Source organism: Notolepis coatsorum, assembly GCF_963971535.1.
Source record: "Notolepis coatsorum genome assembly, chromosome: 6".
Lineage (NCBI taxonomy): Eukaryota > Metazoa > Chordata > Actinopteri > Aulopiformes > Paralepididae > Notolepis > Notolepis coatsorum.
The window spans coordinates 86,417,822-86,442,948 of record NC_140170.1 but is presented as its reverse complement, the minus strand read 5'-3'; the positions used below and the strand labels follow the sequence as shown (position 1 = coordinate 86,442,948).

General features: G+C 44.0%; 1 protein-coding gene across 1 annotated transcript in view; it reads left to right on the top strand.

The window, feature by feature from the left end:
- The window catches only part of LOC311229593 (plakophilin-1-like), a gene marked incomplete at its 3' end in the record, with an annotated part of 37,054 nt that overhangs the window by 2,574 nt on the left and 9,353 nt on the right, over positions 1 to 25,127 (top strand). The window contains exons 2-11 of the mRNA XM_084315668.1: positions 3,731 to 3,860; positions 4,385 to 4,592; positions 11,361 to 11,529; positions 13,296 to 13,413; positions 14,583 to 14,762; positions 15,204 to 15,224; positions 15,370 to 15,540; positions 17,867 to 18,020; positions 18,116 to 18,302; positions 18,892 to 18,976. Coding sequence (XP_084171794.1) covers positions 3,738 to 3,860; positions 4,385 to 4,592; positions 11,361 to 11,529; positions 13,296 to 13,413; positions 14,583 to 14,762; positions 15,204 to 15,224; positions 15,370 to 15,540; positions 17,867 to 18,020; positions 18,116 to 18,302; positions 18,892 to 18,976 — 1,416 coding nt within the window. The remainder of the gene's footprint in view (positions 1 to 3,730; positions 3,861 to 4,384; positions 4,593 to 11,360; positions 11,530 to 13,295; positions 13,414 to 14,582; positions 14,763 to 15,203; positions 15,225 to 15,369; positions 15,541 to 17,866; positions 18,021 to 18,115; positions 18,303 to 18,891; positions 18,977 to 25,127) is intronic.

Sequence of the window (25,127 nt, the reverse complement as noted above, 5' to 3'; positions counted from 1 at the left end):
TTACAAAATTATTGGGGGAAGGCGGCTGGGTAGCGCAGCGGACTAAGCGCCTGCCTACCACCGCAGAGACACTGGTATCGAATCCAGCTGTCAGCGGTACTTCCGGCTTGGTCGGTCGTCCATACTAACACAATTGGCAGTGTTAGAGGTGGGAAGCCGGTGGGGTGTGTGTGTATCCCGGTAGTTGTAAACAGCGACTCCTACAGGTCGGTCGGGGCGCCTGCTCAGCGAGTAAGGGAACTGAGGGAAGTAGTGTGAGCCTCCCACGCGTTACGCTCCCCCAGTGAGAGCCCTCGCTGTCAGGTGAAAAAAAAAGCGGCTGGCTGACTCCACATGTATCGGAGGGGACATGTGATAGTATCTATCAACCCTCTCTAGACCGGCAAGTGGGGGGCAAATGCGCGCAACGACCAGGAAGGGAGGGAAGGGAATTGGCATAACGACTAAATTGGGATGGGAGAAAAATACAGAAAAAGGGGGGAGAAAAAGTAGATACAAAAATGTTAAATGATTGGGGGAAATGGTTGACGGTAGTAAAAGTACCTTAATTCTAATGACCGCAGTATTCTCCTGTTAACACTTTGGTTGCCATGGGTTAAATTCATGATATACCATAGGTTGCCGGCTATCTATTTGTCTATGGAGAAGTACCCCTTCTTTGCATGGCTATAACTTTTTAAATTCTATTGCTACATTGCCATTATTAGGGCCCATTCAAAGTCCTATATGTATTGTTCATTGTGTAGCAACGTTAAACTTTTTCATTCACATATTCATAGTAAAGTATGGTCTAATGTATAAGTATGTTTTCATCTCTTTCTTTTTTTTTTTTTTATATTTTTTTATTATTGCAAAACAGAAATTATTAAAAGTCAGTACTCAACACATAATGCATAATGAAACTAACAGTCAAGGTGGTTAAAATTACATGCAAGTACAGAAACAAGACAAAAAAAAAGTCTATAATAATATTTTACCGTATACAGTGTATATCCAGCGAAATTAACAATTATACAAATGCTTAAATAGGACATACCCCTAATACCTATTTTCTAAAACCATATGCTCCAGCTCGAACCCCCCCCTCCCGGACCCCTCCTTGGATAGTACCTCTATTATCCCTCACTCCTAACCAGACACTACCATTATAAGCTAGCTTTTATTCTCTCCACCACTTCTACCCACATTGACATTTTGGATTCGTTGAGACCCAGAATTCTTGCTGTAGATATTTCTTGATATATCACATCGAGATATGTAAGAGACCAAACTTCATCTCTTTCTGCAGCTTTCTCCAGAACGTGATCTATAGCCCCAAATGCATTATATTGATGATGCAATACAGTTTTATGGCAATCAGCGCGATATAAAAAATTCCAACTAGACGTACTTCTAGAAGTTACTACACATCATCTGATGTTGACCGGATGGGCTAGGGGGCGTTTATAATTCTGTGGGCAGCGTTATACCAATCATCTAATGTGGGTCAAATGTTGATCATAGCAGTTAGTATCGAAGACGGTAATTTTACACGCTAAAACTCACCCCAGTCTCCGCGCGCCGTTGGGCGATCATCGTAGAGTAGAAATTGTATCATTATGGAATGTAGATTTACCCGGTCCATTTCCAGCTTGTATAATGGTATATACGTCCAAATCATGTTGTTTATCGAGTTATTGGCAATCGATCGCTATGTAGTGTGTCGAGATCGAGTCCCGGAACCTATAGCGAGTGCCCGGAAGTAATACGGCCGACCAGCACAATCTCCATAGCACTTCCTGTTAAGCGATTGCGCCGATCGGCCACCAGATGGCGCTCCTGAACCGCCAGAGAGCTCAGTGGGTCCTCCTGGTGGATCTCAGGCCAGCGGAGGGGACATATGAATCCGATCGCAGATTTTTGAAATATTGATATAAGGACGCTGTAAAGCGTCCTCCGGCAACTTGAGCATGGCCGGGAATGACGCTTTTAAGCGTTTTCCGGCAGTCAAAGTGTTAAGCTTTAGAATGTCTGTGGTATCATGCGTGTAGGGCTATTACAGTTAACACTTCCCATAACAAATAAAGGACACAACCAAGTCAATTAAAGAACAAATAAACTGAAATGTATTTGTCCTTTTGAGCAAAAACCCAAGTATTTGTATTCTGTTGTTCACTTGCCACTTGTGACAAAGGCCACACAAATGCCTATTCTACTGTTGACCAACAATCAGCCATAAAAAGACAACTTTGTGGATCCCATTTGTTTTGAAAGACATTGACCATATTCACACAGCGGCCATTTTACTCTGATGTCATGCTGACGTTTGAATTATTTTCCACCCTGTTCTCACTGTGGGAACAGGGTGGAAAGGAATCCCAACACTGTGTGAATAATGGTCAATTATTATAAGTCGTCATTAGGGTGTGGTCCTAAATCCCTATTGAAAATATGAATGGGATTTGCTAAATATCTGTTATATAATTATAGTCTATTCTGAACAAAGGATCAAGCCTAATACACCTTTTTTTTCTCTAGGTCCGGAGAAGGATAACGTCAGCTACAGTAGGGATGAGCACGAGTAATGTACTCATGAATTACTCGAGTAGCGATCGAGTACTTGTTTATGCAAAGCTATTTTTAGAACGCATAAAGAGCATGGCATCAATAACAATGCACAGCCATGCTTACTGCTTATTGTCTGATATCCAATCCAATCCACTTTATTTATAAAGCACATTTAAAAACAACAAAGTTGACCAAAGTGCTGTACAAGTCCACAACATAAGATAAAACATAGAACATAAAAGATTTAATAAATGCACACAATAAAAACAGTACAATGTGTCACATAAAAAGGCAGGTCTCTCAAAACCGAAAGCCAGAGCAAATAGGTGTGTCTTGAGGCGTCATTTGAACACCTGCAGAGTGGGGGCCTGCCTAACATGCAGTGGCAGCTCATTCCAGAGCTTTGGGGCTGCCACAGCAAAAGCACGGTCCCCCCTAAGCTTCAGCCTGGAGTTTGGAACGGCCAAGAGGAGCTGGTCAGAGGACCTGAGGGACCTTGGGGGAACATACTGTAGGGTTCCAGCAGGTCCGAGAGGTACCCTTACCCTGGTGCCAAGCCGTTCAAACATTTAAAAGCAAACAGTAAAACCTTAAAATAGATTCTAAAACGCACAGGAAGCCAGTGGAGGGCAGCCAGCACAGGGGAAATGTGCTCCCGCTTTCGTGTTCCCGTCAGCAGACGGGCAGCGCCGTTCTGAACAGGCTGCAAACGAGAGAGGGAGGCCTGACTGACGCCAACGTAGAGGCCAGGGCATTGCAGTAATCAAGGCAAGAGGTCATAAAAGCATGGATAACAGTCTCAAAAACAGAACGGGATAAAAAAGGTTTGACCTTGGACAGCCTCCTGAGTTGTAAAAAGCTCTTTCCCACCACAGCGTTGATCTGCTTGTCCAATTTTAGGTCACAATCAAACTTCACCCCTAGGGTGGTGACAGTTGGCTTCACAAAAAGCCCAAGGGGGCCCAAGTCATCGGGAGGAGACACATGCCCATTGCTGGGACCAAACACCAGATAAAACAGTCTGTCACCATTTGTAATAATTACCTCAACTCTTTGCAGCAGACCTATGATATTAGTTGATCTTAGCTAACTGATTTGAGGCGCACAAAGTGACTACACAACCACTTTATCGGTGCATCCCTATAAATCTAATCGGTTTGTCTGTGTGTTTTCTTTCTCTTAGGTCAAACATGGCTGACATCACCATGAGTGAGGCTGTGGCGTATCTCTCCAGTGACGATGAGGTGTACCAGCACTGCGGGGCTTCCTACGTTCAGCACAGCACCTTCACGGACGACAAGGCCAAGACTGAGGTGAGCAGAACCTTGTCTCGTCAGACGCCCACCATCTCCAGAGTGAAAACATTACTTATGTCTCCTGAAGAGACATTATGTCCTCAACTAGACCCCTTCACCCTTTTAATTACTTATATCTCACAGTAATTCTACTTCTTAAAGGAACACGCCAACATTTTGGGAAATTAGCTTACCGTCTTCTCTATTCTCTATTCTATCTTCTCTATGAAGATAGATACCAGTTTCCTCTCTGTACATTCAGTAGAAAGCTATCCGGCTATTATGCTAAGCTAGGCTAACGTGCAGCCAGATAGCTTTCTACTGAACGCACAGAGAGAAAACTGGTATCTATCTTCTTGTCTCCGGAGAAGACGATAAGCCAATTTCCCCCAAATGTTGGCGTGTTATTTTAACGTATATTCTTCTAAATGTAAAAGCAACATCTTGGACTATCGATTGAGGTAAATCACAGTGATTGAGGGTGAGTGAAATGACTGTCTACTCCCGTAGTGCTCACTCCCCCTGTACTTACTGTCTCCCAGGTGTTGAGGCTTCATGGGATCCTTCCCCTGGTGAGCCTGCTGCAGAGCCCCAGCAGCAAGGTCCAGCAGACGGCCTCGGCCGCGCTGCGCAACCTGTCCTTCAAGAGCACCGCTAACAAGAAGGGGGTGGGCGCCTGCGCTGGCATCACAGAGGCCGTGAGACTGCTGAGGGAAACGCACTCTGTCGAGACGCAGAAGCAGCTGACAGGTAGCACACACACACACACACACACACACACACACACACACACACACACACAGGCAGACACATGCACAGACACGCAGACATGCATGCACGCACACACACACACACTGTCTGTACATTCAATGCCCGAGGATTTGACTGTACTTGTTTTGATGGGCTTGTTGCATCTGCACACTCAGCTAGCTATGGAAGCAAATGTTTTCCTCCTCTATGGTAAAGCCAGGGCAGAGGTTATGTAATCAGTCCTGTCTGTTTGTCTGTGATATCTTGAAAAGTTATTGTCGGATTGCCACAGAATTTGCTGTGCACATTGATGACCCCTAGAGGGGGAAACATTTAGATTTTGGTGACCCTGTGACCTTTCCTCTAGAGCCACCATATAGATCTATAGTCTGTTGACATTGGCAATATCAGCAACTCAACTTTATCATCTACCCAGTAAAATGTTGCATGTGAAAGTAATGGCACATTGGATAGATTGTTAGGCCTTAGCAGAGGTCTGAGTGCATTTAATATTTTTATTTTGTATTTATTGTTATTATTTTATATGCAATATACACATTATGTGTTTCTGTAGTTATTACTGTATGCTCTTTAGGGCTGCAACGATTCGTCGACAACATCAACCATTAAATGTAGTTGATTTGCATATTCATGATCGATATTCATGATTGATGCATAACAACCAGTCTTTACTTAACAGTCTCATGTCCTGCCTTGATGACGTTAAATGTTGGATGGCACAAAACATTTTACAACTAAATGAAAACAAATGTGAAATAATCCTCTTCGGTCCCCCAGATGCTGTCACCACCCTTACCAACAGTCTTGGCAACCTGTCCTCCCTGGTCAAGCCCTATGTCAAGAACCTAGGTGTCATTTTTGATCCCCAATTTAGGTTCGACAGACAAGTGAACTCAGTGGTGAAGGCATGTTTTTTCCAATTACGCACCATTGCTAAGCTCAAAGCCCTTCTCTCCCCTGCAGACCAGAGAGTTATCCACGCTCTCATTTAATCTAGATTAGACTACTGCAACTCCCTCTATATAGGCATCAACCAATCTTCCCTGTCCCGCCTACAGCTAGTACAAAACGCCGCTGCCAGACTGTTGACCGGAACCCATAAGAGAGACCACCACCCCTGTCCTTGCCTCCCTTCATTGGCTTCCAGTACGCTACAGAATACATTTTAAGGTTCTCCTATTAGTTTATAAAGCCCTTAACACATTGAGTGCCACGCCCCTTCCGGGAAGTGCATCTGGCCTTGCCGTCCATTAACCCCATTTAAACGTAGTTGAAGTTTGTAGAGCTAAACCTATATTTTATATTATAGCTATGGGTCTAATAACGCTGTCGATTGTCAGTGAGTTGCTTCCAGTCAACGTGCAAAAAACAGATAATTTTTTCATCCGTACATTTCCGTTTTATACCGTTTTGAATATAAATATAGTTTGGGTGCTTCTGAGTAATTCCAGGAAAAAGACGTGATAATAGCGTTTTTGTGTAATTCACTTATCACGTTGTAATTTTTTGCCTGATTATCGAATCTTCCTGAAATCAACGCTAGATTATTGTTATTATCCTTCCTCGTGCATACATGAAATGTGGTTTAGGCCGGCGCCCCCCAATTATCTGATCGCCATTCCAGTTATCCACAGCGATCCTGTCTCCGACGTTATTGGGCATTGCACATGAACGGGCGGGCGAGGTCAGTTGTCCAAGCCATCCCCCCCTGTTTTGCCGGAGTGTTTAGGACCCGCCCCCAGGCCGCAGCTCGGTAGAGAAAAGAAACTACACAGTTTCTAATGGAGTGCAATAGCGGCCGAAGGCGTTAGAGGGTGGTATAAGACCGTCTGCCAGCTCAGACACACTCAGAACAGTATACACAAGGTGCCCCGCTGAATTATGAATGGCAATAGCGAATAAAAGAAATGCAGTGAGAAAAACGTAGTTCTACGTTTCCGGCACTCAACCGTCGGGCGACAGAAACGTAGAACTACGTGAACGGCACCCAAAGGGTTAATGGTCAGCCCCCCTCCTACATCTCAGACCTCCTATCCCCCTATTCCAACACCAGGTCCCTCAGGTCAGCCGATCAGAGGCTCCTGACAGTCCGGAGGTCTAACCTTAAGCTCAGGGGGGGCCGTGCCTTTGCTGTCGCAGCCCCTGAACTGTGGAACAGCATCCCCACCTCCATTAGGCTTGCCCCCTCGATAGATGCCTTCAAATCTAGACTCAAAACCCACTTCTACCTATTAGCTTTTCCCGATGTTCACTGACTCACTGCCCTGTTTTCCTGTGTGTTTGCCTGTGTGCCCTCCCGTAAAACGGAGATGTGATTGTTGTCTTATTAAATGTGCTATATAAATAAATCTGATTGATTGATTGTTACTTGTATGTGCCTCTTGCAGTGGAAATGGCAGACGTTCAAAGTCATAACATGTGCAACATCATATCACGTTCAAAATATAACAGGCTGAGCCCGTCTCTCTCTCCCTCTCTCTGTACGTTCAATGATTTGAAGTAGCGTTGCACTATAAAAACGAACTGGATAGTTGATGTGATGTACCATGAGCTTGATCACTCCTGTGTCACTGGGCATGCAGGTGATGGCTGCTAATTAGCTAATTACTGCTGATTGGATACCTGCTGGCAGGTTAAAACCAGTCTCTGAGACACACATGCACTCTGTCTGTGGTTAGAGGAGTGTGTGTTAACAGAGTTGTCACGTTCTCTCATTCTTGTTCTTTAGTTTGTACCAGTAATTCATTGTTAGGGTAGTATTTTGAGTTAAACACGGGTTTTGGTGTCGGTTTGCACATAGGTTGCGTCCCTTCGAGCCAGGGTCGTAACAGTTGATGATAATAAATATTTCACTTCATTAGCAAAAATATTGTAAAATCATTTTCAAAAAACAAGAGGGCTTTTGAGGTGATGAAATCACTGCACCCAGGCAGCAGTGGTCCGGCAAAAACAATTTCAGAGTATATATGGTGAAGAAAAAAAAAGAAAATGTCAAATTATTTTCTTTCTTTTTTTCTCCACATGGTAAATGCACAGGTCACAACATGTTTACAGGAAAGTTTTGTATTTGGAGTGTATTTCGTGACTTTTGGGAACTAGGCTACACTGGCACACCTACTTCCAGTGAATGACACTAAGCTAGGCTAACGGAGCGGCTGTTCCCTAAGCCTAATGCATGCACAGAGAAGAAAAGGGTATGTATCTGCTTGTCTAACTCCAGGGTAGATGGCAAATAAGCAAATTTCCCAAAAAGTTGGCGTGTTCCTTTAAAGGGCTTTAGTGCGCTCATTTTCTAAGCTAGCAATCACCAAAGATACTGGTATCATATGAAACTAGAGATCAGTACCAGACTTGTCATGCTATCTTTTACTGACAAATGGATCGATTTTGCTCCAAAGTTAAGCTTTGTTAAGCTTTTTTAAGCTATCTTAAATTTGATGGGAGGAATATGCCACACTGCCACAGGCATGGCCATTTTCAAATTGGTCCCCTGACTTCTCACCTCAAGATATATTTTTTTTTATCTACTTTTTCTCCTTATTTTTCTCCCATCCCAATTTCGCCTCGCCAATTCTCCCTTCAATTCTCCCCTCCCCTGTCTCGAACATTGCTAGGCCATGCCTCCCACTGGTCGGCTGCAGTGAGGACCAAGCTTTGCATCACGTGTCCCCTCCGGTACACGAGGAGGCAGCTGTCGCATCTTTTCACCTGTACAGGGCGATCTCTCAGTGGCGAGGAGTAACGCGTGGGAGGTTCACGCTGCCCCCGATGCTTCCTGATTCTGCTGTACAGGCGCACCAACCGACCTGTAGGAGTCGCTGTCTACAACGTCCAATCCCCACCCACCAGCTTTCCCACCCCTAACACTGCCAATTGTGTTAGTATGAACGACCAGCCAAGCTGGTAGCAACGCCGAGAGCTGGGCTCGAACCCAGCATCTCCTGCGTTAGTGGCGAGTGCCTTGCCCACTGCGCCACTTAGTCACCTCAAGATATCTGAATAAAAATGGGCTCAATATAACCACACAAGACTCTTCTTTACAGCCAGGCTAATTTATGCTAGTCACATTTAGGTGACGGGTAAATCCCAGGGCAGGCTGGTGTACTTAGAACTATGATGATTCCTGTCACCTCGGGCAGGCTAAAGGTTCAGAATCCTGGTGACGATCAGAGCCTAAGGCTGTGATCACATTGGATGCCTTTTTCTTGCACTCAAACACGAAGCGCTGCAGTGTTCATAGAAAATCGAAAGTGCACAGGGCACATTGAGCGATAACACTGATTACCGTTGCTACCTCAGTTAACATTACATGATACGTTACATACATCACTACTCACAGCCCTCCAGGCGTTGCTGTTCATATCTCATCGTGGTAAGACCTGGGCCCTCATTTATCAATGCTGCGTATGCACAGATATGTGTGTAAACCGTGCGTACGATCATTTCTAAGCAAAGTGTGGGATTTATCAATTTGAACGTGCGCTTGAGATTGTATATCTACACACAGCTGGGACCGTGCGTACATGTCACCAAGCGGTAGAATAGGAAGACTGCAGACGGATGGAATACGCTTTCATGCATTAGGGTTCCAACAAAGACGTGTTCGGTATGACACGTAATTAATTATAGTTGTAAAATAGCGACATTAGTGTAATTATTGTCAAACCCTATAAATAGCATTTGAAATAGGTCTTTCCAAATGAATTCAGCATGGTTTATACTTCTCGCGGGGTGCGATCCGTGGGGAGCTGTTTTCAGAGATATAGGGCAGTCTATTTGCAGAGAGAGAACATAAGTAGAGTCCGCTACCCAAGACACATTCTCCTTGATTTGTAGCTACCGCAATTTGGGACCCAAATTGGAGCGTGGAACAAAACGCAGTGTTGGATGTCGTAATTTCCCCAACCTCCAACTACATACAATATTCATATATCAATAATAACAGCAGGCCGAGGCCAACATTTACATTTACATTTAGTCATTTAGCTGACGCTTTTATCCAAAGCGACTTACAAGTTCTGTACAACAAGTCATCAGGAAGGGCACAATTCTATCAGCTGAGTAACAATGTCCAAGAGAGGATTTTACGCCAGGTTACCCAACATCATCGGAGCAATAGACTGTACCCGTGTAGCTTTCAAAGCTCTATCAATAAACAAATCCAGTTATGTGAATAGAACGAGATTCCACTCGGTCAATGTGTACAGATAATCTGTGATGCGCATTTGGCTAATAATGTCGTTGCCGGTGGCCAGGAGGAACATGACTCATTCAGGCCTAATTGTATTTAATTCAATTGTAATGTTATTACTGGGGTATCTGTAATTAAAATATCACTTAAATGCAGATTGGGGTTATCCACTGGGGCCATAATGACTCTGACCAAAACCAACAACCCAACAGGAGCGCAATTATAATGGACTCACGCATACACAATAGGCATTGTAGAGCGCAGTTGGCCTGCTGAAAGCAGCAATTCAGTCAAGAGAATCAGACAGCAGTTTTAAGTCTACCCTTGCAAGGTCTTAATCTAACTTGAAAAAAAACTCAACGAAAAAAGGCATGTATTTTGCAGTATATGGTATATGGCAAACGCAAGCACAAAATAGTGGTTACGAGTTTGTATTCTCCATTGGGTTGCACAGACAGTGTGCTTCAGCGACTCGTTCATTTCAGTCATTGCAGTGCTTAATGTCGGGTCAGCTTGTCATTTATTTCTGTCATGTGCTGGTTCTGTAGGACTGGGTCAGTCAACATCCTTGGCTCCCGGCGCACTGAAGATAGTCTGCAGTCTCCACACTCCCTCCTCCTCAGCGGAGTTGTCTGTGAAATTGACAACTTCATTGGATTTATTTATTCTCTAAAAATATCTATAATCATACGATAAAATATTGGTTAAAATAAAAAGTTAAATACTATTATTCTGTCTGTCATATTTCCAAATAACATTGTTCACAACGGAAAATGCTGTATATGTTAAATTTGTTGGTTAGACTTCCGTGATCAATCTCGCTCTTTCAGTGAAGTTTCTTATAGTTCGCTTAGCCCATTTTTCCACATTACATGGGGGTGTTTCATTACCATATATGGTTAATTAGGGGCGGTTCTGTATGCAAATACTTACAATCGTGCACGAGCGCGGAGCGTAGAACAAGTGGTATTTATCAACACAGTGCTTGCAGGTGTGCGTAGGACCTGTGTACGCACGTTTGATCAATCCCGATTTCTCTGTGCGTAGAGACATTCTAAACGCCGTGCTTAGGAACGAAAATAGAACACTTTCTAGGCATTATTGATAAATGAGGACCCTGTTCGTACAAACAAAGTTTGTCAGAAACTGCCAAAATGTGTGTCTATTGTCTCCATTATCGATGCATGTCGATTTCGCTTCAGATACCTCAGATTTGGAATCCCTCCCCTCAGTTGATTTGATTGGTCCCTTGACAAAAAGGTGACATTGATGCCGGTGCGCTCCATGGCTAAAGTTTAAACTTTTTCAACTGAGAGCTCCCGAAAAAGCGTCGCTTCAAAAACACGAGGCGTGTAGTTTGGAGGAGACGTGCACCTGTCATGACGAAACCATTGGAAATCAATTGAAGGTGCAGGCGCGTTCAAACAGGCATCCAATGTGATCACAGCCTATGACAGTTAATGAGTTAAAAGATTTCCCCCCTTTTTTACACACTTGTTTACAGTCTAGCCACAAACCTCATGCACTGATGAAAGATCTGATGCTTTTCTCTGCAGGCCTTCTGTGGAACCTGTCCTCTGTGGACAACCTGAAACCAGACTTGGTGAAGAGTGCTATGCCTGTGTTGATAGAGAGTGTCATATTGCCTTACACAACAGGACCTGAGCGGTCCATCAATAACAACCTAGACCAGGAGGTCTTCTTCAATGCCACAGGATGTCTTAGGTATGAGAAAAGTATTTTGGTCATATTAAGATATTTGTAGATTTCTTTTTACATAAAGTGGTATGAAATACTTACCAGTAGGGCTGGGCGAGTCCTGTGGTCGAAGTTCTGGCTGTGTTCCAAGGCAGCAAACGGGGTCCGGTAACAAAAAATGTTTTAAGCCATGCACACCACAACATGCAAACAAAGGTTTTAACCATCCACAGCAGAATACAACTTACTTATACAATCCGATTCTTGATTCTTCTCTCAGACCAATGCAAAGTTGATACCCTACCCTAAGTTTTGTACCTCTGCATTGTACCTCACTGTTACTCATTTTACTCTGTATTGTATATTGTATATATATGTATATTGACTTGACTTACTTTTTACTTACTTCTTAATTACTTTTTTTTTCTTTTTTTTTTTTTTTTTTTAAATAAACTTACTTTCTTTTTACTGTATGTAGCACACTCTCAGGGGCTTATACAGAAACAAGCATTTCATCATAAAGTATTCTGTATTTTGTTGTGACAAATAATAAACAAACTTGAAACTTGAACTAGCTAGCTAGATAGCCCCAGTGCATAGTAATACACTGGCTTTCTTCAAGAAACGAAATACAGGGGAGCTCCAGTAGCTCACCACGTATCTCGGCGCTATTTCGGCGTCGGGGACAACCGTGCGTGTCACGGATCTGGGGTACACGAGTTCGACTCCCGGACTCGCCGTATTTTCTCACAGTGTCTTTCCCCCGATCTATATCCTATTCAACCTGTTTCTGTCGGTCATGCTTGACCAGAAAAAGCGATAAACGCTAAAAAGAACCAGCTGACTGGTCAAAGTTTAAAAAAGAAACGAAATACTTCCACCTCACGGACCTCATTCTACATACAGCCCCCTCCACCAGTGAAGCCTCCTCCCCTTAAAGGAACACGCCAACATTTTGGAAACTTAGCTTATCGTCTTCTCCAGAGAGAGACAAGAAGATAGATACCAGTTTTCTCTCTGTGTTCAGTAGAAAGCTATCTGGCTGCACATTAGCCTAGCTTAGCACAATGAATGGAAGCGGACATGGCCGGTTAGCCTAGGCATTGTCCAACTAACACCTCTCCCGAAGGCTAACCGGCGATGTCCGCTTCCATTCATTGTGCTAAGCTAGGCTAACATGCAGCCAGATATCTTTCTACTGAATGCACAGAGAGTAAACTGGTATCTATCTTCTTGTCTCTCTCTGGAGAAGACGGTAAGCTCGTTTCCCAAAATGTTGGCATGTTCCTTTAATGACAACAGGACATGACACAACTCCCACGGCCCCCTTCCCCACCCTGTCCACCTCCTGTCCTCCTGCTGGGGGATAAACTCCAGATGATCACAGAGAGTGGCTGATCCCAGTCAACATCCAGGGTGATTACAGTGTGATTGAGGTGTTACAGACCTACAAGTATCTAGAGGTCCACATGAACAATAAACTGGACTGGTCTGACGACACTACAAGAAAGGAATCAATCATTCAACAGGCTATTCTGCATGTCTACCATAGTCTGTTGTGGCCAGTGTAATCTTCTTTGCTGTTGTGTGCTGGGAGGGTAACATCAAAGCAAGGGAGGCCCGCAGGCTCAACAAACTGATCAAGACGTCTCTGGGCTCTGCATGGGTTTCATGGCACCTAGGGTGATGGAACTGGTAGATCAGGTGCAATGATACCTCTCCACCCCTTCTGCCTCATTGCAATTATATTCAACACGATGCTTAACTGGTATCTTTCACTTTATTCTTATCAGGAACCTGAGCAGTGCCAAGCAAAGCAACAGACAAGCGATGAGGAAATGTCGTGGTCTGATTGACTCTCTGGTCAGCTATGCCCAGGATTGTGTGGCCGCTGACAGACCAGATGACAAGGTGAACCTACCTGTCTGTTGCACTCTATTTTTCCCACGGCGTGCAGGAACTGCCACTGTAGGCTATATGCAAATTCACTCACTCATATTATGTTCTGTGGGGCAATGCACCCGGGATGTGCATGGATACGCACATTTCTAGAGGCAGCCTCACAGAAGTGAGTCCCAACTCCACTGAGACAATTAACCCTCGTCAACTTTTCCTTTTCGGATTTGAACGTCTAGAGTGATGAATCTACATGTTTCTTGTAGAGCACGTTTATTTCCCTTTGGGCTTTGTGTATATTTATTATTATTATTTCCCACTTTCTGTTTGTAAGAAAAATTTACATGCCGCGACATGCGCTAGCTTAAATTGAGAGTCAACGGTCGTTTAGGTTATGTTTATAACCTTGGTTCTCTGAATATATAATAATTTCATTCTTTGAATTTTTTTAATTCCTATAAATGGACAGATTTGTTTGTTCATCACCTTGCACACAACACAAGATACAAGAATTGAATGTATGTAAGATTGAATGTACATCATTCTGTTTTATTGGATTGGATTGTTATGAGTGCCTTTTTTCCGTTGGGGGGTGTTTTGGGTGGGGTTGGGAAAGTGGGTGTGTATTTGTTGCGTTTGAAAATCGATATCGTTTTTATATATTATAAAAAAAAAAAAAAAAAGTATATATGGCCTGCTAGCATTAGCAAGCAACTGTAACCATGCAACGTACACATTCCACAACTCCCTGTGCCGTGGGTCTGGACGGTTTTGTGCTTGTTTTACACACTCTCTCTCTCTATCTCTCTTTCACAAACACACATATCCGCTTTTGCATGTGTGGACACACACACACAAATTCCCTCGGTGTTACAACTATTGTAATCTCCTGGGCGAACGTCCAACCTCTATTAGGAGAGATTAGCTCAACAAATGGTAAGAGGATATTATCCTCTCAAATCAGACGATCATCTGAATCATCACTTGTCTGGAGTTGGATATGAAGCCAAAATAGAAGCCTGCGTTGCCAATAGACCATGTGACAAACTTGACAACATAAACATTTTACATCAGCCCAAGTGCCATTTCCTGTTGCAGTGTAAATAACTAACTTCCTTAAAGGTTTCCTTAAATGTCAAACCTATAATAACACACTCATACTGTGTTTTCTTTCCCTCAAATAGTCTTTGGAAAACTGTGCGTGCATCCTTCACAACCTGACCTTCCAGCTGGAGGCCGAGGCTCCAATCCTGTTCACCAGGATCACGACCCTGGCCAGGGCCGCCGCCAGGCCCAGTGCCCAGGGAGACACCGGTCCCATCGGCTGCTTCAGTCAACGGACCACCAAGACACCGGAGCTGGACGTATGTCGTGCAAACCTATTCACAAGTTCCATTTTTAATCAAACAGTCTTTCATGTGCATACAATGGGGTTTATGATTGAGAACAACAGGGTTGGGCTGATGGGACGACGGCACCATCCATCACTGAGCCCAACATTGTGATTGTTTTCTTTTATCCACTGGTATATTCTGCAGTTACCATGAATAGTATTTAAAATATACTAATACGTTTTATTCAAATGTGCAAATAAATACAAATAAAAACAGTAATTAATATCCAACATACATACGTATACAAAAAAAAGTATAAAAGAAAGAATAAAGAATAGTACATTTTTATTAGAGTAGCCCATAAGATGATTGTCTATCGCAATGCTTCGCTGTGGACATCATCATGTGCAACAGATGTCACCCCCGGCCTAGAGGGTAATCTGTTCCCCTCCTCTTTGCTTTCTGGCGTAGTGCCAGTTTGACTACCCGCCGGTCATTGAGGGGCAGCACCCTAGAGGATAATCTGTTCCTTTCCTCTGTGCTTTCTGGCGTAGTGCCAGTTTGACTACCCGCCGGTCATTGAGGGGCAGCACCCTAGAGGATAATCTGTTCCTTTCCTCTGTGCTCTCTGGTGTAGTGCCAGTTTGACTACCCGGTCATTGAGGAGCAGCACCCTAGAGGAGCAGGCTGGCTGTTCCACTCCCAAACTCTGCAGACCCACCTGTCTTTGTTGGGCAGCAGCCAGACAGACGACACCCTGGAGGCCTGCTGTGGAGCCCTGCAGAATCTCACCGCACACCAGGGCATTGTATGGAAACGCTTCACCTGTGTTACACGTAGCATAAGACCATAGGATATGATGATATTGTTTTGTTTGTTTGTTTGTTTGTTTGTTTTGAGTACTTATTCTTATTCCTATAGGCCCAAGAAACCTCAGTGAAACCTATGGGTTCTTTGTAGAATCATAGGGGTGAATTTGCAAAGAATAAATTGCGCAGCGCTAATACTGTAGCACCCTTAACTGCGATTAGAATGTGCTCCGTCTTTGCGAGCCATTCACTAAAGATATTGCGCGGATGAGATACTAGCACAAACACGCCCATAGGTGTGCAATTTGCTCCTGATTTGCTCCAGCGCATTTGGCTCGCGGAGCAGTTTGCACCTGGCAGCGCTGTTGGCAGATACTGTATCAGGAAGGGGAAGAAATTAATTAATGTCGAAATGAGGTATTTGTATTTAGTTTATTTCGTATTTGTATTTCGTTTATTTCGTAATGTATAGAGCTTGCTTAATTAGTATTTTCATGACACATTGCATCCTTTGTTTTTGTCACCATCTTTCGTCATTGCATTCGTTTGTCATGTCATCCCCAAATAAATTATTTTGAGCAGACCTGTCCATGGTGCTGAATCTTTAGACTGAAGTTAGGCACTGAAAATATTGTCTCGTTTAGGAATATTTTGTTAGTGAGAAAGTTGTATTTAATGTTTAGTCAAGGTAATAGAACCCGCATTATCATATACTCCAGACGAATCGTTATAAATTAAAAGTTTATTCTGGAGCATATGAGTGTGCGGGTTCTATTCTCTTTATTGTGATTATTACCTAACCCAGCACCCAAAGGAGTGATGTGCTTTGGGGGGAATATATAGCATTGCCCCACCACTACGATCCAGGCATCTAAGCCGGCTATTTAAGATGCCAAATGTGCGCTCGATCAAATGTGCGGGTTCTGAACTTCTGATGTGAGCCGATTGTACACCGCCTCTCCAACGTTGACAGGATTATGCACGGCAAGTGGACCCAGGGAATTTGGCAACCACATTCGTTATTATAGTATTAGCATTGCACACTACCTGTGTTGATTGAATACGTTTGCTTCCTATTTCTAAAAACATGTTTGTTTTCGCTTGGTGGTACAATTGGAACGTGAGTGCAGTCAATAATAATAATAATAAACTTTATTTATATAGCACCTTTCATACAAGGATTGCAGTTCAAAGTGCTTTATATAATGAAGACATAATAAAACAATCAGCAAGAGCAATGCATAACACAAATACAAATTGCAGCATGATGCAAAATCTAAATCTTGTTACAAAATCAATCAATCAATAGCGCCGACAACATTGGGAAAGTCGACAATGTTAAATAACAATATTTAAATAATAAATAAGATTGCATGGGATCTCTGGGTGGCTGGCTCAATAGCATCCTTGATTTCATCGAGTAGATCAAGAATTGCTTGAGCTGGCAACCTGTGTCCCCGGATGATTTCGGTCTCGCCTAAATCAAAAAGTGATATTCTCATTCGAAATATTCGTTCACGAGCACGCCTGGCATTACGATGCCTTCGCCTGGCAACAATTACTGCTGCCATGATCACCTGTGATGCTGGCAATGACACCCCTTTATAAATGCGCTTAGTTACCACCAAATCCCTGAAGATGTAAATAGCGTCACTTTAACTGCGCGTGGCAATTAGCCCAGATCTTTGTGAATTGGAGTGTATCTGCGATGAGGCTCATTTGCATAGAAAGGGGCACATGTTCTGCCCATATTACCTCGTTTAAATGCCCGCAAATACCACGAGGCACTGAGACACAATGCTGAGGGCAACGCAGTTACCACCGCATTTCACCCATTGCTTTTCCTTTGTGAATAGCAAACTGTGTTTCAGACTATTTGCACAGGCATAGCGTCACGAAAAGCTGCGCAATCCCTTTGTGAATTCGCCCCATAGTGTTTCCTATTAGTAAAGAATAGGCTAGAGGTTGCTGTCAATGTATAGTCGATATATTTGTTACAAGTGTAGGGAGGTCAAAAGTTCTGTCATAATATAATCACATGCTATTCAGAACGCTATTCAGGCCCTCCAAAAAAAGGCAATAAGTGTGCTGTCAGGTATTTGGAATTCAATGTGGCCAAAGCGCCCAAGTCGAGGCACTGCACTTTGCACAAAAGGCCACCTCCATGATCGATTTATAGCCGGGTCAAGTGATTACAGGAAGTTGCATTTTGATGTTTTTGTGTTGTAGACCATCGCACAGCTATAAGCTATTTATGACTGAATGAATGAAAAGCTTGTTTGTATTTAGTCCAGAGTCCATCATAACATATTTCTGTTTCTACAGGTCTCCGGTGTGATGAGCCAAACAATTGTACAGAAACTGAATGGCTTGTCCATCATTACTCCCCTTCTCAAGTCCCGCAGACCCAATCTGCAGAGGAGCGCTGTGGCTCTGGTGGGCAACCTGGCCAAAAACCAGCGTCTGCAGACTGGCATAGGTGAGAGGAATGCTCTGTTGTACGTTCTGTGTTGAACCGATATATTTAATTCAACAAATTCATGTTTTACAAGCCGATTTGTCGTGTCATTGAAGCCCGCAAGACCCTCCCAGACCTCATGAACATCATCTGCTTGGGGACCAAGGAGGGCAACGAGTCTGACGACACTGTAGCCATCGCGTGCCAGACGGCACATTGCGTGCTGGTGAAAGAGCCTGAGCTGGGCAAGCGCCTGCTGTCCAACACCCTGATCACCTCACTCACCGTCTTGAGCCAGAACAAGTGAGGCTACGCTTTCAGAAGACAGAGAGATAATTTGCGTCAGAGGAGTGCTCGGATATGTCTCCCAGAATTCAGATACTGTACTACGGCCAATTTAATGTTATTCCTGTGGTCTATAATAGTAAATATGAACAACTTTCTCCTGAATAAAAAAAAATGTAGTGCTAAAACTCTAAAACCTGTGATGTCATCAGGTATAAAGCAATGAATTGGGAGATATGGTAAAGAGGACACACAAGAGAGCACCCAGGGGAATGTTCAGGAGCATATGGGTACATTTTCTGTTTCAGAACCGGGAACACTACTACAGAATAAATGTCATTCAGATATACAAACTCAAAACTCAACATTCTGTGTGTCCACAAAATCAAATTGTTAATAGGCAGCTCCAGACTTTAGACCCGGTGACAAGCTTGAGTCTTACGTCTCTGGTCTCTGGCTTTGGGAGATTTGGGAGACAAGCAAATGTTCACAAATATTGAACGTTCCTTGGATGTGGAAATAACATGGAATTAACGTGGAATGTGGGTGGTTTTCCCCTTCAAGGCCATAATAAAAACATTTTATAATATTTTATATTTCCTGTCAGGTATTACCCCAAATCCAGCAAAGCCGCCTCTCTGTTTCTGTACCACCTCTGGGCAGACAAGGATCTACAGTGTTTCCTCAAAAGGGTGAGTTCAGGCGTATCCTGATGGTTTGGATCTGTCCACGCAGGGTGTGTCTGCTATTTCGCTTTCTTCCACCGACTCAAAAAGTCCACGCCTTACTCAGGTATTTGTGCAGAAGTGGGGAAAGACAGATTGAAGGGTTAGACATTTGGCCTGATGGGAGACTGCCCATGAACAAGTCTGAAGAGCTGAGACTATACAGCTGAGGAATCTAGCAGTGCAAGTTAAAGGACATCTCAGTCAGGACTGTGTCTAGATATAGAGGATGGTACATTACCGCAGTCGGTTGTAGGTATTTCTCAAGCACATTTTAGCTAATCCTTATTTAGCATTTTTCTAAGGCTGTCAATCGATTAAAATATGTAATCTGATTAAGTTTTAATACTCTTATCAACATCAGAGTCAACAAATGCTTGCTTTATGCAGCCATTTAACACAAAAGGATGATCCTCATGCATTGCAAATTTGCATCAAATTCAAAACAGAGTGATGCACAAAATAAAATAATAATTTAAAACAATGAATAAAGTGTGCATGAAATAATAGGGGAAAGAAAACGTTAGGAACTTGTTACATTCACCCACACAAGGGCTAATGTCTCTCTCTCGCTCTCTCTCTCTCTCTCTCTCACTCTCACTCTCACTCTCACTCTCACTCTCACTCTCACTCTCACTCTCACTCTCTCTCTCTCTCTCTCTCACACACACTTTGAGTCAGAAACAAACATAGTATCAATGAGAGTATCAATAATACACCGGAGTGAAGTCTAGTAAGATTTTTTTTTTATTTTCATTTAAAAAGATTATAAAAAAAGCGTTAAAAAAGATAGTGGTGTTAAAATAATTGTACGTTAATGCGTTAATAACGCGTTAACTTTGACAGCCAATTTCTTTCATATTCGTTTTGCTACTTAACTCCTCCTTCACTTACTTCTTAATTGTAACTTAATTATTGAATCATTAAACATGTTGCTAGTTTTGTCAGTATTCCAGGAACCTGGGAAGTTAATTTCAACTATTGAGGCGGGAAATCTAACTTTATTTATTTAACGATTTGTCCCACAGCAAGGAATGAATAGGGCCTCGTTTGTGAATGACGTCACCACTGCTGCGCACAAGTCTGTTCAGGTTGTTGAATAACCTCACTCACTGCTGATACGGCTCCTGGAACACATCCACCTCCCTGACTCACTGCTGATACGCCTCCTGGAACACATCCACCTCCCTGACTCACTGCTGATACGGCTCCTGGAACACATCTACCTCCCTGACTCACTGCTGATACGGCTCCTGGAACACATCCACCTTCCTGACTCACTGCTGATACGGCTCCTGGAACACGTCCATCAAAACTCTCATGGGACACCCGGAATGAGGCCGGGCATCATCCATGCTAATTTCACATAAATCATTAATTTATGAAGCCATCTCCGAGATCACTGCATGTTCAGGTGCTGACATGATGGAGAAAAAATTCCTATTACAGCTGATTAATTCAGATCCACAGCTTTGACTGTAGGGACACGCGCAACAGGCGCATCCTTGACAGTGTCACACTGGGCAGTGCAAACACATTATGGGAAGGAGACCTCCAGAGTCATGTGCTCCTCTCCCCATGGCTTACCACTGTATCAGGAGCCATACTGTGTCCTCATAAGCAAATCACACTGATTACAACATTTTGTTTGACGGAATCAACCATTGGACTATTCTCTTTGCACATTTAATTTCCATAGGCTATGATACATCACACGTCATGATAAAAAAAACATATTGGACAATAAATGGAGAATGCACACACTTAACACTTTCAGCGCCAGCCATTACCCTTATCCCTATGTAGCTAATGCGCCAGCTTTCCATAGCCTACTTTCACTGTGCGTCACTATGTTTGGAGAGCTATATCTATATTCTATATTATAGCTATGGAGACAATACTATGGTCATTTGACAGTCACTTTCTCCCGTCGAACATGCAAAAAAGGCGCTATGTGAATTTTACTGAAGTCGTTCGCGTTTCTCGCCTGGACACGCTACTATTTCCAAATCAAATGTATATAATAGGTATTATGTTTCATCATGAATGCATCAAAGGGGGAGGGGGGTCGTTTTTTGATGCTCTGATCATCATCAACGGCATTCGTTTTGAACACCACACACGCTGATCAGCTGGATCGATATGAAATCATTGTAGGATCAAGGTGGAATTGACGTCCGATAGTCCTTACCTTTTGTAAGATTCTGATCAAACTGGCCAGTATCACGTCTTCGTCTGTTTGGCCCTCCATCCAATTCCTCTGCGTTGTGTACTTTTAATGGTCCTGACATCTCCGATACTGGTAGATAAGATCCTTATCTCCCCCTGTTAGTGCAATCCATAAACCATAATACTTCTCCACCTCCGTAAGAATTCGACACTTCGACACCGTGAGATACCTTATGAGGAAAAGCGTTGTTTATTGCTATAAACGGAACCTCATAATCAGATGTTATCAGATGTTATCAAATTGTATCGTCCTCGAAGAGTCTATTCTAATGATCTCTCGGTGTGTTCAGATTGTCCTTTTGTTATTCAGTCCAATAGTGGTCAGGCCTAGTCGTTAGCCTGAACCCTCCTCGTGTTAGCCGAAGCTAATGATGTCGTGGCATTTTTCCTCCCCCCCCCCCCCCTCTGTGATAAGAGGAGAGAGAGTCTCTTCTGGTTTCTTCCCTCTTAGTCTCAGTCAGTTTTTAGTCTGCCTTACACCCGGAAACACCGTTCGACTCATAGATGTTCGTCGTCGCAACGACGGCCCCGCCTTCTGGTTGTCATGCGATGTGTTGTCATGACAACTGCTAACCTTTCACACATTAAACGTTTCCTTCACTGTTGCATTAAAATAAACCCCTCTCCCTCGCCCTGGGCCTACAGTACACTCTTATCTGTGTTCTTCCAAGGAATGCAAAACAAAACACCCTAGCTGGCAGTGTATTCAATCCACTGGTCACCGTTCTATCACCGTCTCCTACTTCCATGCACATTTCGATCTACCATTTTAGCTGTGGTCCCCCCAATCTATACATCACATACATTGAATAAACCCCGTTTTCTCTCATTCCCCCCTTTGATTCTCAATCAACTTTCAGAATCAACAGACTACTTGGTTTTTCAATTAATTATACCCAAAAATAGACTCATAACAATTAGGGCCCCGCCGTCTGCTGTTTTTCCTCGTTTTCCATTACCCGCATCACACCCAAACCAGAAAGGATAAACAACGGTCATGGAGGAGAGAGAGAGAGAGAGAGAGAGACAGAGAAAAACACAGATTGCAACTTTTCAGACGACACACCTAAAACCCTTCGGCCCCCCCTATCAGGTACCCCACGTCCAAATCAGAGCGCTCCCTTCCCTCTTACAGTACACCTCCCATCTTGGGCCGGTTCCGTCTTCTAGGGCAAGGGCCCCTTTCAGTGACGGCTCCTTTCCTGAGCTGGTCCCCCTCCCAGGGCGCGGTCCCCTAGGCAAAAATGTCTCCCCTGGTCTGCTACTGCTCAGTGTCTCTGGCTGTCCTCTCCACATCTGCTCCTCCACCGCCGCCGTCTCCTCCCTCTCGTCGTGGATCATCTGTGTACCAGGCGTCGGTGCCTGGCCCCTGCGGCTTCCTCCTCCTCCAGTCTGTCTCCTGGTCATCTCCTGGTCATCTCCATCGCTGTCGGTGTCTCCCCCCTTTGAAAGCAGAAACACAACACCGGCAGTCGTCTGTCCATTCGACTTCCCTTGTTTTGCTATTAGTCTACCACCTTCTCCACACCCATATCTAATCCTACAGGGCTGTTCCCTGTTTTGTTGTCTTCCGGCGTGACACCAGCAGCTAAACGATACCCACTCGGCGCTCTACGTTTGTCCCACGGGTGACCCCCAGCGCGCGCCAGTTCTTTCTGGTGACGTGTCCCCTCAAGACTCTGCCTATTTATTAGGTGTGAGAAGGCCCCACTGGAAATCGAACTCCCTCTTATTTCATAATTAAACTTATTTAATAAACCGCATCTCCTCTCTCTCTGCAATTCTTATTTAACCCATTCAATAATAAACTATTCAATTAACCTGTATATCAATATTATTATTATGATAATAACACACAACCGAGCATCGCTCTAACATACAACAGAGCAGGTTGGTTCCCTGCCCCTAACTCACATGTACTCGTACTATCATCTAACATACAACAGAGCTGTCCGTCGCTCTATACCCTACAGGGCTGTCTACCGTCGCCCTGGAGCTGTCACCGTCGTTCTATACCCTACGGGGCTGTCTACCGTCGCCCTGGAGCTGTCACCGTCGCTCTATACCCTACGGGGCTGTCTACGTCGCCCTGGAGCTGTCACCGTCGCTCTATACCACACTTTGAGTTCCTTTACAAAGTTCTACATACACCACCGTGTATACACACAAGCAGTTGGTAATCTTGAAAAAATTAAACTCCTTAATTAACTTAAACTCTAAATATTCCCCTATGGGTAATGGAAACTCCCCAGCACTACCCCCCCCCCCCCCTCCGCAATTAAACTCCTTAATTGAATTAAACTCTAAATATTCCCCTATGGGTAATGAAAACTCCCCAGCACTACCCCCCCTCCACCACTAGGTGGCGACCTACTCCTCCTCTATGGTGGTTTAGTTGACGTGTCACTTCCTGATTCTAAACCCCTCGTGGCTCTGCGGCCATTTTAACTCGGTGCAAATGGCTACTCTCTCAACAAACGAACGCTGCCCTTCCTTCCAAGGCCTAAAAACACCGCTGTTTTTCCTCTCTTTCCTATCCATTATCAGGGGACGCTTTCTCAGACTAATACTCTTGCCTGATCGGACATAATACACACTGGTACAATCTCCTTTCGACTTTCCTTCTGTTATGAAAACAGTCCCGCCATCAACAATTTTTCGATCTGATTCAAGCGCCCCCCCCCCCCCCCCCCCCTTTCCTCATCTCGCATTTACCCTCCTTAAACCAAAACTGTGCAGCCTGCCTCGTTTGCTTTTCATTCTCTGTAGATAACACCCTCGATTTTCACCATGGCTCCCTGCTCATATTATTACAGCTGGCATTCTCTGTCGAACTAGAAATGTTTACGTTTACGGATTCACTATCTGTTCGTTTTTATTTGGCTTAAAAGATCATAACAACCGTGTGCACAGTGAACTCACATTTTTGATCGGAGCGCTGTTTCCCCTACAGCGCTGGTTCGCCTCCTGACCGCTCGACTCGCCGCTCTCTCCCAGGGCTGGCCGGCCTTGCTTCGATCATGATTCTCCCACACATTGATGACTGTTGTCCACTGTCGCCCCATTATTGAAAACGTCTTTATCCGTTGTTCTTATCTCTTGCAAATCCGGCTGTCATCAACAACCAACTGTTCCCGTTGTTTTAATCTCTTGCAAATCCGGGTCACGGCACCAACTGTAAGATTCTGATCAAACTGGCCAGTATCACGTCTTCGTCTGTTTGGCCCTCCATCCAATTCCTCTGCGTTGTGTACTTTTAATGGTCCTGACGTCTCCGATACTGGTAGATAAGATCCTTATCTCCCCCCGTTAGTGCAATCCATAAACCATAATACTTCTCCACCTCCGTAAGAATTCGACACTTCGACACTGTGAGATACCTTATGAGGAAAAGCGTTGTTTATTGCTATAAACAGAACCTCATAATCAGATGTTATCAGATGTTATCAAATTGTGTCAGGCCTAGTCGTTAGCCTGAACCCTCCTCGTGTTAGCCGAAGCTAATGATGTCGTGGCATTCTTCCTCCCCCCCCCCCCCCTCTGTGATAAGAGGAGAGAGAGTCTCTTCTGGTTTCTTCCCTCTTAGTCTCAGTCAGTTTTTAGTCTGCCTTACACCCGGAAACACCGTTCGACTCATAGATGTTCGTCGTCGCAACGATGGCCCCGCCTTCTGGTTGTCATGCGACGTGTTGTCATGACAACTGCTAACCTTTCACACATTAAACGTTTCCTTCACTGTTGCATTCAAATAAACCCCTCTCCCTCGCCCTGGGCCTACAGTACACTCTTATATGTGTTCTTCCAAGGAATGCAAAACAAAACACCCTAGCTGGCAGTGTATTCAATCCACTGGTCACCGTTCTATCACCGTCTCCTACTTCCATGCACA